General features: G+C 52.0%; 1 protein-coding gene across 1 annotated transcript in view; it reads right to left on the reverse strand.

Annotated features, from left to right (window-relative positions):
* KSR2 (kinase suppressor of ras 2) overlaps nucleotides 1–14,896 on the reverse strand; it is a 47,256-nt gene that overhangs the window by 14,984 nt on the left and 17,376 nt on the right. The window contains 9 exon segments of the mRNA XM_042828982.1: nucleotides 284–332; nucleotides 567–633; nucleotides 927–968; nucleotides 2,267–2,435; nucleotides 4,537–4,655; nucleotides 5,713–5,786; nucleotides 7,176–7,259; nucleotides 7,848–7,917; nucleotides 14,222–14,403. Coding sequence (XP_042684916.1) covers nucleotides 284–332; nucleotides 567–633; nucleotides 927–968; nucleotides 2,267–2,435; nucleotides 4,537–4,655; nucleotides 5,713–5,786; nucleotides 7,176–7,259; nucleotides 7,848–7,917; nucleotides 14,222–14,403 — 856 coding nt within the window.

Consider the following 14,896-nt stretch of genomic DNA (forward strand, 5'->3'; position numbering starts at 1 on the left):
ACCTACTGAGACCCATCACTGGTCCATGTTCCGCTGTGACTGGGCAGGACAGGTCTGGCTGATAATCAGGTTATCATCTGGTTCCCATGAAACATGCCCTGAAATACATATAATACAGGTGCCAACAGAACCCAAGGCTAAGCCCAAACAGTTCTGTGAGTTGTATCTGGAGGTGTACAGATGACGAAGGCATCAAAATGCCAAGCCCCCGTTCCCTGTCTTAATCAGCTGCAGCTTCTGAACTTTTCCTTTCACTCCTCATGCAAAACACACAGCATCTCACCTCTGACGTGGGCTCCACTTCAATTTGAAGTAATGGATTTCCTTCCAGGCTATCAAAAAAAAAACAAACAAGACACAACAACTACAGCATGAAAACTGACATTAGGTACATCATCTTCCCAAGGGATGCAAGAAGTGCTTGCTGATCTTTAAGGCATCCCTATCCCTACAACTTCCCCAAAAATAAGTTAGCATCCTTCAGACCCCAACAGGTGATCCCAGCCACTTAAACCCCTCTCTTTCAAACCCTTCCCAAATGGCATTTCCAAAAGGACATCACTCACATGGGGTTGGATGTGACGGGGTGCAAGACCACCTGTGGGGCTCGGGTTGGCGTCTCAGGCACCACATCTAGAGAGGAGAGAGTGCAGTGAGAGTAGGATAGGGAGCAAAGCTCCAAAACCTTGGGACATGCCCTTGTGCTATTCAGTCTGGTTATGAATTAGCATCCCCTAGCCTGCGGAACCTTCAGAACGCATGGTTCAGCAGCAAGGTGTCAGGTTTTGGCAGAACCCCATCTTCATGCAAAATCCAGCCATGCACCCACCCCCAGTGAGGTGGAAGGTGAGCTGGGTGGATCTTGCCCATCTCCAAGGGGACACTCAGTACTCTGCACCATAGGAGAGACTTTTGAGGAGACATACCTGGGAAAATGAACTGCTGCTTGTACTTGTAGTAATGGGAGGCTGCAAAAGAGAGAGTGGGCTTAAGCACTGACCCTGACACCATGGGTCTGTGCCCAATCCTCTACCATGAGATCTGACCCCGAGCACAGCTCCTGCCCACATTGTGGGAACAGAGATAATGCAATCCATCCTGCGCACGCTCCCTCCCCAGCTCCATAAATATATTAAATGTGTGCAGAGGTATTTTCCCTCTCGCATTTCCTCCTTATATACCGTATTGTAAGCTCTTCTGTGCTCTGTGCCTGTACAAATGCCAAGCCCACAGGCAGCGCTGGGGGACGACGCCACAACAGTCAGGTTAGCAGCTCATCATGCTAAAACTTCCCTGCTTTGTGCCAGCATCAGCAACTCCTTCACACCAGTAATTAACATTTGGGGAGAGATGATGCTGCCCGTGGGATTTGAATGCTCAATTGCAAGCAAAACCCATGGGCTGTGAACATTGCGACTCGTCCCACAGACACCAGGCAGTGAATTTGCAGCTGTTGCACCTGTTTTTGCTTGATCCTGCATTTCTAAATGTAGGTTTTTGCCAAGCATTAGGGAAACATCCTTTCAGCACAGGGCTGCATCCCTCCTGGTGCATTTGGACACTCATCTGTATGAGCACAAGGAACAAAGACAAACAGGGCTGCTGAGCCTACCAGAGGTTAGCACCTTCTTAGTGCCTTGGTCTTATCCTGACCTTCAAGATCCCAAATACAAACTCTCGGCTTCTCCTTTTGAGCTTTGAGACCTCAGAGCATCATCAACTCCACAGAGGGACCAGAGCAATCCTGATCCAAGATCAAAGGAGACCCAAAGGTAATTCTAGGGGAAAAAGTCACCATGTTGTGATTTCCCAGCTCAAATTCTAATTTTCAAGATGACCATCTCACCGAGGTCGCTCTGATCTTCCCACACAGAAAGTTGAAAGCATGGTAAGTCCTGCTTTGTGTCCTGCCAGCTGCTGCTCACACGTGCAATGGGTTGGAGCTCCATTCCTGCCAGCCCAGTACAAGCCCAGGTCCCCCAGGTGCCAACTATGGGCTTTCCTTCTGATTTCCATTTCAAACAGCACAAAATAAATCCCCATCCCTGGTGGTGCTCAATGCCAGGTTGGATGGGGAAATGCAGGAGGAACTCAACCACCTGGCCCCCACCCCACCGAAGATGAGGCCACATGGAGGTGACATGGAACCAACGAGTTTCACCGGCCCTGTTTCAGTCACGGGTGTCTGAGCGCCTCGAGGCAGAGCCTAGGCTCCCTCTGTGCCCAGTTCTGTGGAATATCTGCAGAAGGTGGACACATCTGGTACCTGGCAGGTTGAACTGTTTCTGCTGGCGTGGGCACTGCGGGGATGGGTGCAGCGGGGACGGCGGCGTGGCGCTGGGTGGCAGTGGTGGGGCCGGCGAGGATGGCGTGGAGGAGGTGGTGGAGGAGGGATTGCTGCTGGAATCCGGCTGGTAGGGCACCGGGATGTGGTCCTGGGGAGGGGAGAGGATGAGGGCAGTGCTGACAACGGCACCACAAGGTGCTGCCACGCAGGAGACACCAAGGAACAAGTAGTAGCGACATGGTTCAACCCACTGCTACAGTCTGAGAAGGTCTAGAGGACAACTGGAGCCCCAGCCTGACTTTTTTTTCCTGTGTGCGTACTCAGAATTTGCACCAAGGCTGCTCCTTCCTTGCCAACCCCTCTGTGCTGCGCACCCAGAGATGAGAGCACTCCAAATCCATAAAGCTGGGGACAAACATTCCTGCAGTTTGGTCCTTATGGGTGTAATGAACCTGGCAGCTTCTGCTGACCTCTGTAAGCCAAAATCCACCGTCCTAACTGGAGCACAGGCTGATTCCCGGCAGGTTTAAAGAACCAGGCAAGGCTCTCCAGGCAGCACCTGGGCATCGCAATGCACCTGCGCTCCATTAACTGATCCTGCTCAAGGCTGGGACAGCTGTGATGGGCACACGGATATGGGGCACTGAGGGCCACCTGGGGGCAAAACAGCAAGGAGGACCTGAGGGATCTGAGCATCTGAGAAGAAAACAGAGACTTTCCCCACCTCATCCATGCTGCTCATTTTGGAGACATTCTGCAAGCTCTGATTTTCCACCTCCAGAAGCATACACCCATGGGAAGACCTGCCAGCCTCCCTGGTCGGTATTTTGTCCCAGTTGATGAGGTTTTAAATGAGCTGGGCTTCTCAGGAACGCCACCCACACTCTGTATGGTCCATCCTGACACACACAGCAACCTTGGCTTGGTTTAAACAAAGGCCAAATGCTAAAAAAAAAAAAGTGATTCCTCTGCTACATGCAGAAAATGGGATATCTCTAGAGAAATACTTTTGGAAACATCAAAGAAAGGAGGGGTCCTGAAGCATGAAGCATGTAAGCCCTACTGGGAATGGGAGTGCTGGGGTCACAGCCTCTGCAGAAGCATAGGGACCATTTCCAGCTGCTGCTGATGCAGGCGTTGCTATCGGTCCTCCTTAGTAATGCCCCGTTGCCTCCTCTAAGCTGAGCACAGTTCATTGAATTTGCATATGCACATGTATATTAGGACATATATCTATATATCTTGGTGAGTGAATGAGTCTCATCTGTGGTTTTCAGAGCATAAAATACAGAGTGCATTATTACACTCTGGTTAGAGGTAAGCTGAGGAAGGAGCTGATGCAGTGGCAGAAGGAGCGCAGTGCTGATTGCCCTCCTTGCCCCAGCCCAGTGCTGAATCACTTCCCCAGTGCCCTCTAATAAAATAAAAGAGCATAATACCTACATGAAACAAATCACTTGAAGGACCTGCACTGAAAAGAGAAATGCCTCTGTGCTCCTGTTGGCTCCTGCAGCAGCTTTCATCCTCCCCAGGTGCCCCCTAAGCCATTTGCACCACACCAGAGCCACAATAACAGCAAGGCAGATAATTACACCGAGGATCTCCTAACAGCTCAGGGTGTAAGGACTGCAACAGGCTCTAAATCTCATCTAATATAAACCCACGCTGGTTTATTATGATTAATGTAGTGTAGAGAAAGGGAGCCAGGTGCATTGCCAGGGCTGGCTTGGCTGGGTCAGGGACATGAGACTTAGGCAATAGCTCTGATCCCATGTGATTTTTGAGCCATTTAAAATAAATAAGGTTGGTAGACATAAAACACACAGAGTATCCACAGAGGTGCTGTGATGTGCCTGAAGACTTGCAGAGCCCCAGTAGATGCTACAGCAATGGGAAAACCCAAAGGACCCCTCCTGCTCCAAGCATAGGGCATGATGGTTTTTTTGCCTTTCGTACATTGCCTTCCCTACATCCCTTGCCTTTCAATGCTCTTCTCCCACATGGGGTTTAAACTCCTTCAGTGATCTTTGAGGTCCCCTCCAACCCAAGCCATTCAGTGATTCCATGGCTTTGATGCCCTGGGTGGGTGATGAATGGACCCAGAGAAGTGGTGGCCAAAACCCCAACAAAAGCACTCAGATTTTGGGGATGTGGAGCCTGATCCCCTCTTGGAGAGCACAGAAGGGAACGATAGGGGAACAGAACCTCCGTAGCTGCTGGGGGTCAGAGATGGGTGGGCACGCACTCACCTTGTTGAGCTTGTTGGTTTTGGGGAGCGTCTGGCTGACGTGCAGGTCCGAATAGCGCGGGGGCTTGCGCAGGGGGTTGTTGATGTCACAGGGCACCGACTCGGTCCGCACCAACCGTGCTGCGAGGAGAAGGGAACAGGGAACGGGGATGGAGAGGGATGGGGAAAAAAAAAGAGAGAGTCCCAACGATGTAAAGAGGCATTTGGAAAAGAGCAGCTGCCACCAAAGCCCAGTGTGAGCCATTTCCCACCCAATGCCACCATCCATCCTCCTCCTCGCGGTGGGCAGGGAGCCGGCTCAGAGCCTCCCGCTCGCAGCAGGGACCTTTCAGAAGCTTTGGGAGAGGGTTATTGCATTCATGTTGAACGTTGGCTTGCAGGGACTACCCCGAAGGTGGGCAGCTCCAGTGCTCAGCCCAATTCTGGGGATTCGCCCACCTCCACGCCAAACTGCCTTGCAGGGCGCCACCAGCACAATGCGTTTCCCCAGGGCTAAAATACTGAGCATGCTTTGGGCAGTGTGTAACACGCTCATTAGCTCAAAATTAAATGCAGAAATTGGAACTGGCACTGCAAATATTTCCCCTAAAGCAGTCTCAGCCCTTCATCCTCCACCATCAGAGCACCTGGCCAAAATCTGGAAGAGAAGAGGTGGGAAGGGTTCTCCAGCTGAACATCTCCTTTTGGGCTTACCAACGCGCCCAAATTTCTGAATTTCTCTGTATTTCCAAATTTCTGAATTTCCAAGCATCTCCAATTTTCTCTGTATTTCCAATGAGCTCTCGGGACAGGCAGCTCTGAAAGCATCATGAGAGCATCTGGAGGGGCGCAGCCGGGACCCCCATGCACCGAGCGCCGCAGCGGGTCCGGTCCCACGCCCTGAGCTCTCCAAAGCAAAAGGCTGAAACCTGTTGGCACTTACCCCGTGCGGTGGGGAATCTGAAAAGAAAAGGTGGCAGGGGGAGGGTGGGTGGAAGCGGTTTGCAATGCAAATCTGCCTCGCCCCGCACGGCTCGTCTCCCTACAAGCGGAAAAGACGGTCGGTAAAATTTTCACAGAGCGCCCAAAGCGGTTTCGGGAGCCTCGAGATGGAGGGTCGGGCTCCCGAAGTCGCCCGGGGGCTTCTGAAAGTTTTACCTGGCGAGAGCATCCCGGGAGGCAGAAGCGGAAGAAAGGCCCTTACCTCCGCGGTGGATGATGAGCAGGTGGCACGGAGGGGCCTCTTTGGTGCATTTGTTGTGGCACTTGAGCCTACAGCGGAGACAGAGAGAGAGCCGTAAGGGGTGGGGATGGATGCGGCCTCCAGGGCATCGCCGCATGCCTGGGGACCTTGGGGACGCCACGGTCCCATGGGTGAGCAGCCCAGCACGGTCCCTGAGTGATATTTCTAATGTTGAACCCAAATAATGAGGGCATCGTAGGCATGGTGGTGAACACTCTGTAGAGTCAGAGCCCAGGAGGGCTGCACCCTGTGGCTGCGCATAGAGCAACAGCAGCTCCCACGCCTCAAAACGTTCCTGTTTGTTCCCAATTAGGGGTGGAAAAGAGTCCGCTGGATGGGGAGAGCCAGGGGAAAAGGGGGAAAAAAGAGAACAGGATTCAAAAGCCATCCGCAAAGGAGGAAAAACAGCAGCAGCTACAAGTCAATGAGCTGGGTAATGAAAATTCAGGAACCTCGCATGTTGGCTTTTATTGCAAAGCCATTCCTTAAGGGAAAGGCAGAGATTAATTTGGTATTCGAGACTTGGGGGCTTTTTTTTTTTTTTTTCTCTCTATTTGTTTGATTTGCCTGTTACAGGTGTGGGAAAGTAGCACTGGGCTGCGTGCTACGCAAAAGTCAGCAAATAGAAATCCTTTCTAAAAGCATGGGATGCGTTTGCTCTTTTCTAAGCAAACACGGGAAGCAGGAGCAGGGCACATCCTGACCATTCTCCAGCCCTCATACAGAGGGAAAGGGTGAAAGTTTCCCAAAGAAACGAGGCGATGCATGCAGGCGGCATTCGGCGCTCAAGGGAAAAACAAGCAGAAGAATCACCACTTTTTTTAAAAAAAAAAACAAAACAGAATTTTTACTATCGTTACTTCCAGAAAGCCCTCACCACCACCACCACCACCCAGACCCAAGCAATAATTCTGCATTCCCTACCCCGATTCCAACCCCCATTTGCTAACTCATCAGCATTTAATCAGCGGCCCCAGCGATCGTTATCGCTTGATAGCCCTGCTAACTCAGTTACCAGCAGACAATCAGCAAATTCCCAGCACTGATCCCTAGCAAGGCAATTGGGCTCCAGCAGCAGTTCCACTAAGTGCTGATTCCTGCTCGATACGGCCCGGGGCTGGGCAGTCCTGCATTTAAATGGCATTAGTGCGCGCCTCGCTATCTTTGTCCATCTCCTGCTGACTTTATGGACTTCACCACGGTCCCACTTCTTTGCTGTGGGTTTGGATGGGTCGCCACACACTTGCTGGTAAACAGAAGGCTTTTGTCCCTCAGACCTCCGCTCAGCCCCATGCTGGGTGTTTTCCCACTTCCCACTCAGTTTAGGGAGATGCTGACCCCCTCCCATCTCCAAACCCTGCCCCTTTCCACCACTGCAGCTTCACCATCCAGGAGCTGCAGCCCACAGAGCTTCGTACTTGCAGTTTTTGCACTTTAAGCCAAACAACATTCCTTTCCCGCAGACAGTGCAGGTCTGGGACATCCAGTACTTGGTGGAGAACCTGCAGAAAAAAGGCATTGAATGGTTCCTATGGCACAGACATCCAGATGTGTGCCAAGCCACGATTTATCCTTTGCTTTACACAGAGAAATGCAGGGGCACCTCTCTAAAGATGCCAGAGCACATCCCTGGGTCTGCCTTCGGGTTATGCAGAGCCTGCTACAAAGCACATCAAAGCGGGCACCAAGGAGAACAGCCTGGTTCTGAACCCCCCCCCCAGATTCAGCACTCAGCCTCCAGCCTACACCGAGGTTATTTCAGCTCTACGCCCTCCCTCAAGACAGGCAATAAACTGGAAATGGGAAATTTGCTGAAGGTTGGAAAGGTCACGGCCAACGCGTGGCTTTTATTGATAGCAGCTCAAGCCTTATCTGACCCAAATCTGAGCTGAAACGGCAGCACAGTGGGCTGCTGGCACAATGCAGCCGAGCAGGAGAAAGGGGGAACTTTTTGCAGAGCTCTGGTGCTGTGCAACGGGAGGACACAGAGACGCCCATTACACACAACACACTGTGCTGCAGGTCTGGGGGAGCAGGGATGGGACAGGGATAGCTCTGGTGTCCCCACTGGTTGCCCCCATCCTGCATACCTGTGCTTTATGGAGTTGCCCAGGTCTCGGCGGGGGATCTGTGGGGACCAGCGAGGCACTGACAGCGTATCTATAGAGGGCAAGATGGGGAAATTACCAGGGTTAATGCAGGAGAAAGCTGGAGGTGCAGAGGCACCAAAATACGAGGTTTTGCCAAACTTAGAGATATCCTGGAAGGCTCTTCATTTTTTCCCCAGAAAAAGACCCACTGAGCTTTGGGGGAAGTGGGCTCCTACCACTCCAGCAGCCTTGGGTCAGAGAGCAAGGCAGGAGGTGCAGCCACTTTTGAAGAAAGGCAAAATGAAGCACAAACGGCACTGGCACCATTTATTAATAAGACATCACGCCTCTCACTTGCATTTCTGGCTAAACAAAAAAAAGCTGAGCATCAGCCGCTTGGAAGCCAAGCGAACTCTTATCCAAACAGACAATCAAACCAGGAAAGCAGCCTCTGTGTACTTCAGCAGGGGGAAAGAGAGGAGAAAGGGCAGCAGGACCTCGGAGGGGTAAGAGAGGGGAGATGCGGGGTTGGGCTTCCGACAGCTGCAGCCCCAGCATCGGCTGGGCACGGGCAAATCCCTCGCTAAACACTCAGCGCGATCCCTGCCAGCGGCTGTTTGCTCTCAGATCCCACTTTAATATAGCAGGCAGCAGTGCACTGTAATTGTGCTCGGGCTGAAGGTTACATTTCCATGCCCACACCCATCGCCCTGCTACACAAAGCGTCTCCAAATCACCCCACACCACTCCTTTCCTGGCTTTTCCAGCCCTGGGGCACGGTTAGCAATTAAGATGTTTGAGGACTGCAAAGTCAATTAGGATAATTGCTGCCCCTGTAGCCCATTTTACACCATTGCCTATTGTATTTTTATTACCAATATTTTCGGCTCGTGTCTCTCAGCACCGCATCTCCATGGGGCGGATGCATCTTGGGGATGAATCTCAAAGCACTCTATCCCCTAAGTGCCATTTTCCCACACGTAAACCACAGGACACAAATAAAATCCCCCCCATCAGTCCCAATCAAACAGGCCAGAACAGCTCCTCTCCCAAATTCAATTACCAGCTCTGCTTTAAGCAGCCACAATTTATTTGCACCAACTTTCAGCTGGTCCCAATTAAATCCAGCCATCCCAGGAAGGGGGAGACAGAAAGATGGCCGAGGCTTTTAATTACCTTCTAAATGCGCTCATTGCAAAATTTATTAAAGTGTACTGGGGGGGGGAGGGTTAACTTCTCAACAAAAATGAGACCTGGATGCTTCATGGTTAGTTATCTCCATTACAGGGGATGAAGCGTGCAGAGCGGCGTGCCCAGCAACAGCACTGCTGCCTGCAGGAGGGGAGCAGCACCTGGCACAGCCCCCAGGATTGGTGGATCAGTACAGAGGGAAAGGCATTACAGCAAAGGTGAGATGACAGAAGGACCCGTGTGACAGGAAGGTGCTACAAGGGATGGAAAGAAGATTGCTCACACATATCAGAAGATTCCAGGTTCACAGGGGAAAGTTCCACCAAGGAAAGATCTCCAGAAAGAGAGCCTTCCCCAGTGGCAGCCAGCCTTCAATGAGGCCTAAGAGAGGTGCAGCCAGGCTCCATCCCTTCCTATCACACAGCTGAACTGCCTTCACCTGTGCTCCCAGGGCTGACCTGCTCCTTTCCCCAGGTGCTCCATCAGTGCTTCAGGCTGGGACTCAGCAGTTCCCATACACCTGTGCATATTTACCTGTGAGAAACAGATATTCCTCTTGTCTCAGGCATGATTAATTGAGGGCTGTGCCTAAGGGGAAAGTGAGGATGCCTCTGATGGATGCAAATTCTCCCATCCAAACCCCAAAGGCACCAGGATGAGAGGTGGTCAGAAGATAAAAGCTTGTGGCCACGGTGGGAGCAAAGGATACGTGCCATTGGTGCAACAGAAAGGCCACTGTGGGGTTGGATCCCATGCAGGTTTGGTATTGCTGTCACCCCTTTTTCAGCTGCACCCCATTCATACCAAGGGGACTTTATTTCCCCAGTGAAAGAGGAAAAGGAAAAGTTGAGTAGTGAAACCACCTCCTTCCAGAACCCTAAAAACTGGCCCCATGCTGGGTGCACATCCACCTCCATGAAGCATCACCAGCCCTGCAGCCGGGCTGCCGGTGCCCAGTGTGGCAGTCCTGCGCCCCAAAGCACCCCAAAACAACCACGTTTCCCACTGCCTCTCACAAACGGGCACGGCACGATTCATCTCAAGTCAGCAGCCCACGCCTGACGGCTATCAGATGTGCCTAGAGACAGAGAAGGGGACGGTGACAGCCGTGTCAGGTGCAGCAGTGACAGCGGACAAGGGGAGAGGAGCCCCTGTCACCTCGCAGCAGTGACAGGCACTGCTGATGGTTCCCTGAGTGGCACTCGTCGCGCGTCACAGGTGACGGGGCCGGGATGCTGCTGAGTGCTGATGGGGCCGTGACGCCCTCGTGGCCCCTGCTGGCTGCGGGAGGAGGATGCTGGAGCACCGTGCTGCATGGATAAGGGCAGGCAGAGCTGCCGGGTTTCATCTGTTTGGGGTTCCCGGCCTCTTTGGGGCAGATGGGGAGGGATGGGCTTGGGGCTCAGCTCACCCTCACCAAATGCGCTGGGAGCATCATCTGTGGGTAGGTGCACGGAATATTTTTGCATAATTCAGGCTAAAAAAGGCATCCAACATGCCTTCTTCTTTAGTGTACACAGGACTGAAACATGCCACATCCCTCGGGTTCATATGGACTTGTGTCACACCACAGCACAGGGATGTCCCTGCTTTGTCCCTGCTGGGGGTGGAAGGACGTTCCACAACCCTGCGGGCTGAAACTGAACCTCAGTTCAGCAGCAGCAGCTGAGGCAACCAAAGCAGAGCTATTCCCAGAGCATTTCTGGTTAAAAAAAAAGCATAAGTCACTTCATAATAACAGCAGTTCTCCTTTGCAGCATGACAATCCTATTTATTTTCCTAAACGTCATGTTTGGTCAGTTAATTGACTTAAATGCTGGAATCGTGATTTTTCTTCCCATCGGGAGCCTTGCAGGGCCGATCAGTCTCGCACAGAAAAAGCTGTGTGCTCAGGCTCAGTGCAGCCAGGATAGGAAACCCTACAAGAGCAAGGCTTGGTGTGCCCACTGCACATAGCTCCACACACCAGGGGATGCTGCATGGCTCCTGTCATGCCACAGGCCACAGAAAGAGCTTTTTCTGTGTGCTGTGGGAAGGCATTTAGCAAGGTCCTTGCACACAGAGACTTCACAGGTTGCTTCAGTTTGCAGAGGACAGGCTGCATGTTTTTCCCTCCTGATGCTTGCAGGGCACTGTGTTCAAATGAACTGGGTTGCATTGGATTCTCATTTTCTTCTGCTGGATTGGATACAGATGGAAGGAGAGCAGTGAGGACAGATGCTGCACATCAAGAGCCACATCCAAATGTCCTCAACGTCCCCCTGCCCACCACACCAGGGGAGGAAGCAGATACTTCTTTATCTCCATCCCCACCCCTGCAGCAGCACCAGCAATGGGTCAGGACCATGATAGTCCCCTGCTTATGGGCTCTCACCTGCTGCTCTCCCTTCTTTTACCTTCAGCATAATCTCACTGTCCTAAAGACTCTGGAAACGTTCAGAGTAATTGCATCTGCAAGCAACTCGAGCAAATCTAACCCTGGGGAGAACATCCATTGGAGGGGCACATGGACACAAAGGCCACCAAGATCCATCTCTGGGGACAGACCTCAGGAAGGTTCTCAAGCCTGAGTGTGAATGTTGCAAGCAAGCATTCTTCTGACCTGCAGTGTGTCTGAGGCCAAGCTACAATTCAAGGGCACCCCAAAAGTTATTTCTTCCTCTCTACTGTATGTTTTCTAATAAAAGTCAGTTCAGATCTGAACTCCTAGGCATCCTGCCTCTGCTGGAAGGGAATGGGAATTTCACCCCTCTGCTGAGATTTGTAAGAGGAAAGGGTCTTTCTGCAGTGCCAGCCTCTCCTTCACGTTCCAGCTGCAAATTCATTGCAATTAGGGAAAATCCACTGTTTACAAACAAAAAGGAAGCATCCAACCCCACACCTGGGACCGGGAACAGTTCAGTCAGGAGTATGGCTCTGTTGTGAGCAGTCAGATGGGAAGGTGAAAGGAAATCCTCAGGAGACAGCGGTCTGCAATCTGAGAGACTGGGGCCCCGTAGGGCTGTTCCCGGCACGTCCATCCAACAGCCTGCTTTGTTCTGATGCTTAGATAACAGGATCAACACCAACATACACTACGTCAGGCATGGAAGTGGTACTTTTCCCACTGGGTTTTTAAAACTATGCTCTTTGGAAAAGGAATACTGAAAGGAATACTGTGGAGAAGTCGGCTGTCGAGCCATGTCTGTGGCTCAGGGGTAGGGATGGGGACAGTGGGCTCCTTGGGGGCTGGGACAGGTTGGTGCACTGACTTTGGAGAAACTAAATTCGTCCAGCAACACACGGAAAACCCAATCACACTAAGGACAAACAGGAAAACCCAGCACCCCATGAGATGCTGGGACTGATGTGTAGTCCCAAAGCATGCCTGCAGCTTCCCATAGGGCTCAAAAGGCTTCATTCCAGTGCCATGATCTTTCCACCTGAAGCAGGGAAAGCAGGCTGCCCTGGAGCCATTTACTCCTCCCCACACATAAACGTGTTTCTGCACTGCTTGCAATCACTCATCTTCACAACGTAGCAAGCCCTGGTTTCAAGCCCCATTAAACCCCAGTGCTCCATCACCCTGCTGCAGTGCCAGCATCACGGCCAGCATCCGGCTGCTGCCTACAAGATGCACCTATAGATCTGAAATCCATGGGGTGGGAGCACAGCACACCTGCTTTGAGGTTTTGTTCCCACCACCCTACTCACCAACATCACCCCACCCACAGCCTGCTATCTGGGGGCTGCCCTGCCCCATCCACATCGCCCGCAGAGTTGGGGCACAAGGGAAACCCAGGACACTGCTTGAAGTCAACACAAAGGTTCAGAAACAATGCAGAAACATGACAGAACCAGGAAAAATATGATTATTTTTGCTTTGTGCTTATTTTTTGCCTTGCATCCTATTTGCCTGCGGCGTGCTCGGTGCCCAGGACCAACAGACACATTGATGCTCTCCACAAGGAATGAGCACCGTGGCTGAGGCTAAAACCTCTCAACAGGGATCAACCTCTCTCCATGGCTCACGTCAAGCTCTGAAAATGAACATCCGCATCAACCAAGCAAGTTGAAGGGCTGAGAGGAGTGAAATGAGAGGAGACACCTCTCCAGCAGCGCCAGTCATTTGCTACTCCATCACTTCTCATTGTATCGCCTTCCTGCTCTGCCACATTGCATCAGGTTATCACACCATGGGATGTAATCCAATGCTGATGCATGAGGAAGCCTAATGCGACCAGACACAGCCACGGTTTGCAGAGAACGGGCTTTAGTTTAGGGTTTCTGGTCCACTACCCAGGGCTGCAAGTGGAGCTCAGGCAGTGCTGCAGAGGGAAGAGCGATGCAAAAATACCCTCGCTGCAGGCAAATCTGCTGGCCATGCCAGCTAGCGTCAGGTAGCTGGACATCTCCCTATAAATAGCATCGCTGCCCTTGGAGCTGCTGCCAGCTCCCATTGTGCCCAGCACCAAGGAAGTGGGAGCAAGAGGACACCAGATGTGTCCTCAGACCAAATGGCGGCTGATAAGGGTGAAGGAGGGGAGTGCGAAAGAAATGGAGCTGGATGGTCTTTAAGGTCCCTTCTGACCCAAATCGCTCTGTGATTCCACGAAATTGCAAGGCCTTTGCAATTTCCCACATACAAGGTCCTGCATGCATGCACCCAGTGTGACTGGCAAAGAGAAAAGCCACCGTTGCTGGGGGCTGAGCATCACACCTGGTTGCTAACGCCTTCCAATCCTACAGAATGCTCTGAGGTACACCAGAAAACAAGGGCTGTGACCAGGCTGCTGAGCTCCAGCTCCATGGGTTTGCATCCGGCTTGGCATCAGCACTGCCCAACCCCAGCACCCAACTTCAACACCCAACTCCAACACTCAATTCAAGCACCCAAACCCAACACCCAACCCCAGCATCCATGCGCAGAGGCAAAGCAATGGCTGCAACCACAAAGGAGCCCTTGAAAATCCCTCTCAAGCAGCAAAAGGTAGCACAGGGAGAGCCCGGGGATCTTCCAAATCGAAGTGGCCAAGCTCCTGCCCCTATGTTGACACAAGCAATATTGCAATACCATCATCAATTCAACTGCTTTTGCATGGCTCAACAATTACTACAAGTCTTTTGGCACATATGCAGACACACATGTTCAGGTTTGCAGCCCTGGTGCTCCCACGTCCTCCCCCCCCCCGGCTGCGACTCACTTGCAGAGAAGGTGGCTTCAGTGTGGACAGGAGGTGTGGAGGGCAGGAAGGGAGGGTAGCCCACAAAGAAGGACCGCAGGGAGCGCTCAGATAGCAGCGGTGAGCGCTGCGCAGGGATGTTCTCACAGCTGCCCACACTGTTGTGGATCTTGAGGTTGAGGGGCTTATTCTTCTTCTTTGTTCTGGGAGAGAAAGGAAGAGAGAGGAGTGAGGCATGAGGAAGTCTGGGGGTTTCCCCCACCGTGCACCCAAGAAGCAATTCTCACAGAGGAGGACACCGTGCTGCCCCAAAAGTAATAAATAAGGATAATTGGACCCCCAGCACGGTGAGAAGTTCCAATCCCTCCCTGCCATCAACAAAAAAAGGAAATGTGTGTGAAATATTAAAGAAAACATTGCATTCAAGAGCTCCGCCATCCACAAAACCCAGCTGCAAAGGGTCAGTGGGTCCAAAACCACTGTCAGGCCCCACTCTGCTCATCCGTGTCCCTGAAAACCATCCCTGTCAACACCAGGATGTGTCAGACATCAGTAACCCGAAGGCACAAATTCCAAGCATGGGACAGAATAGAAATAGGGATGGGATACAATAGGATAAGGATACAAACACAGATGGGATGGGTTGGGAGAGGAGAGGAGAGGAGAGGAGAGGAGAGGAGAGGAGAGGAGATCTGT

Source organism: Centrocercus urophasianus, unplaced genomic scaffold, assembly GCF_019232065.1.
Source record: "Centrocercus urophasianus isolate 14NV4802_14NV808 unplaced genomic scaffold, USGS_Curo_1.0 seq_30, whole genome shotgun sequence".
NCBI classification, from domain to species: Eukaryota; Metazoa; Chordata; class Aves; order Galliformes; family Phasianidae; genus Centrocercus; species Centrocercus urophasianus.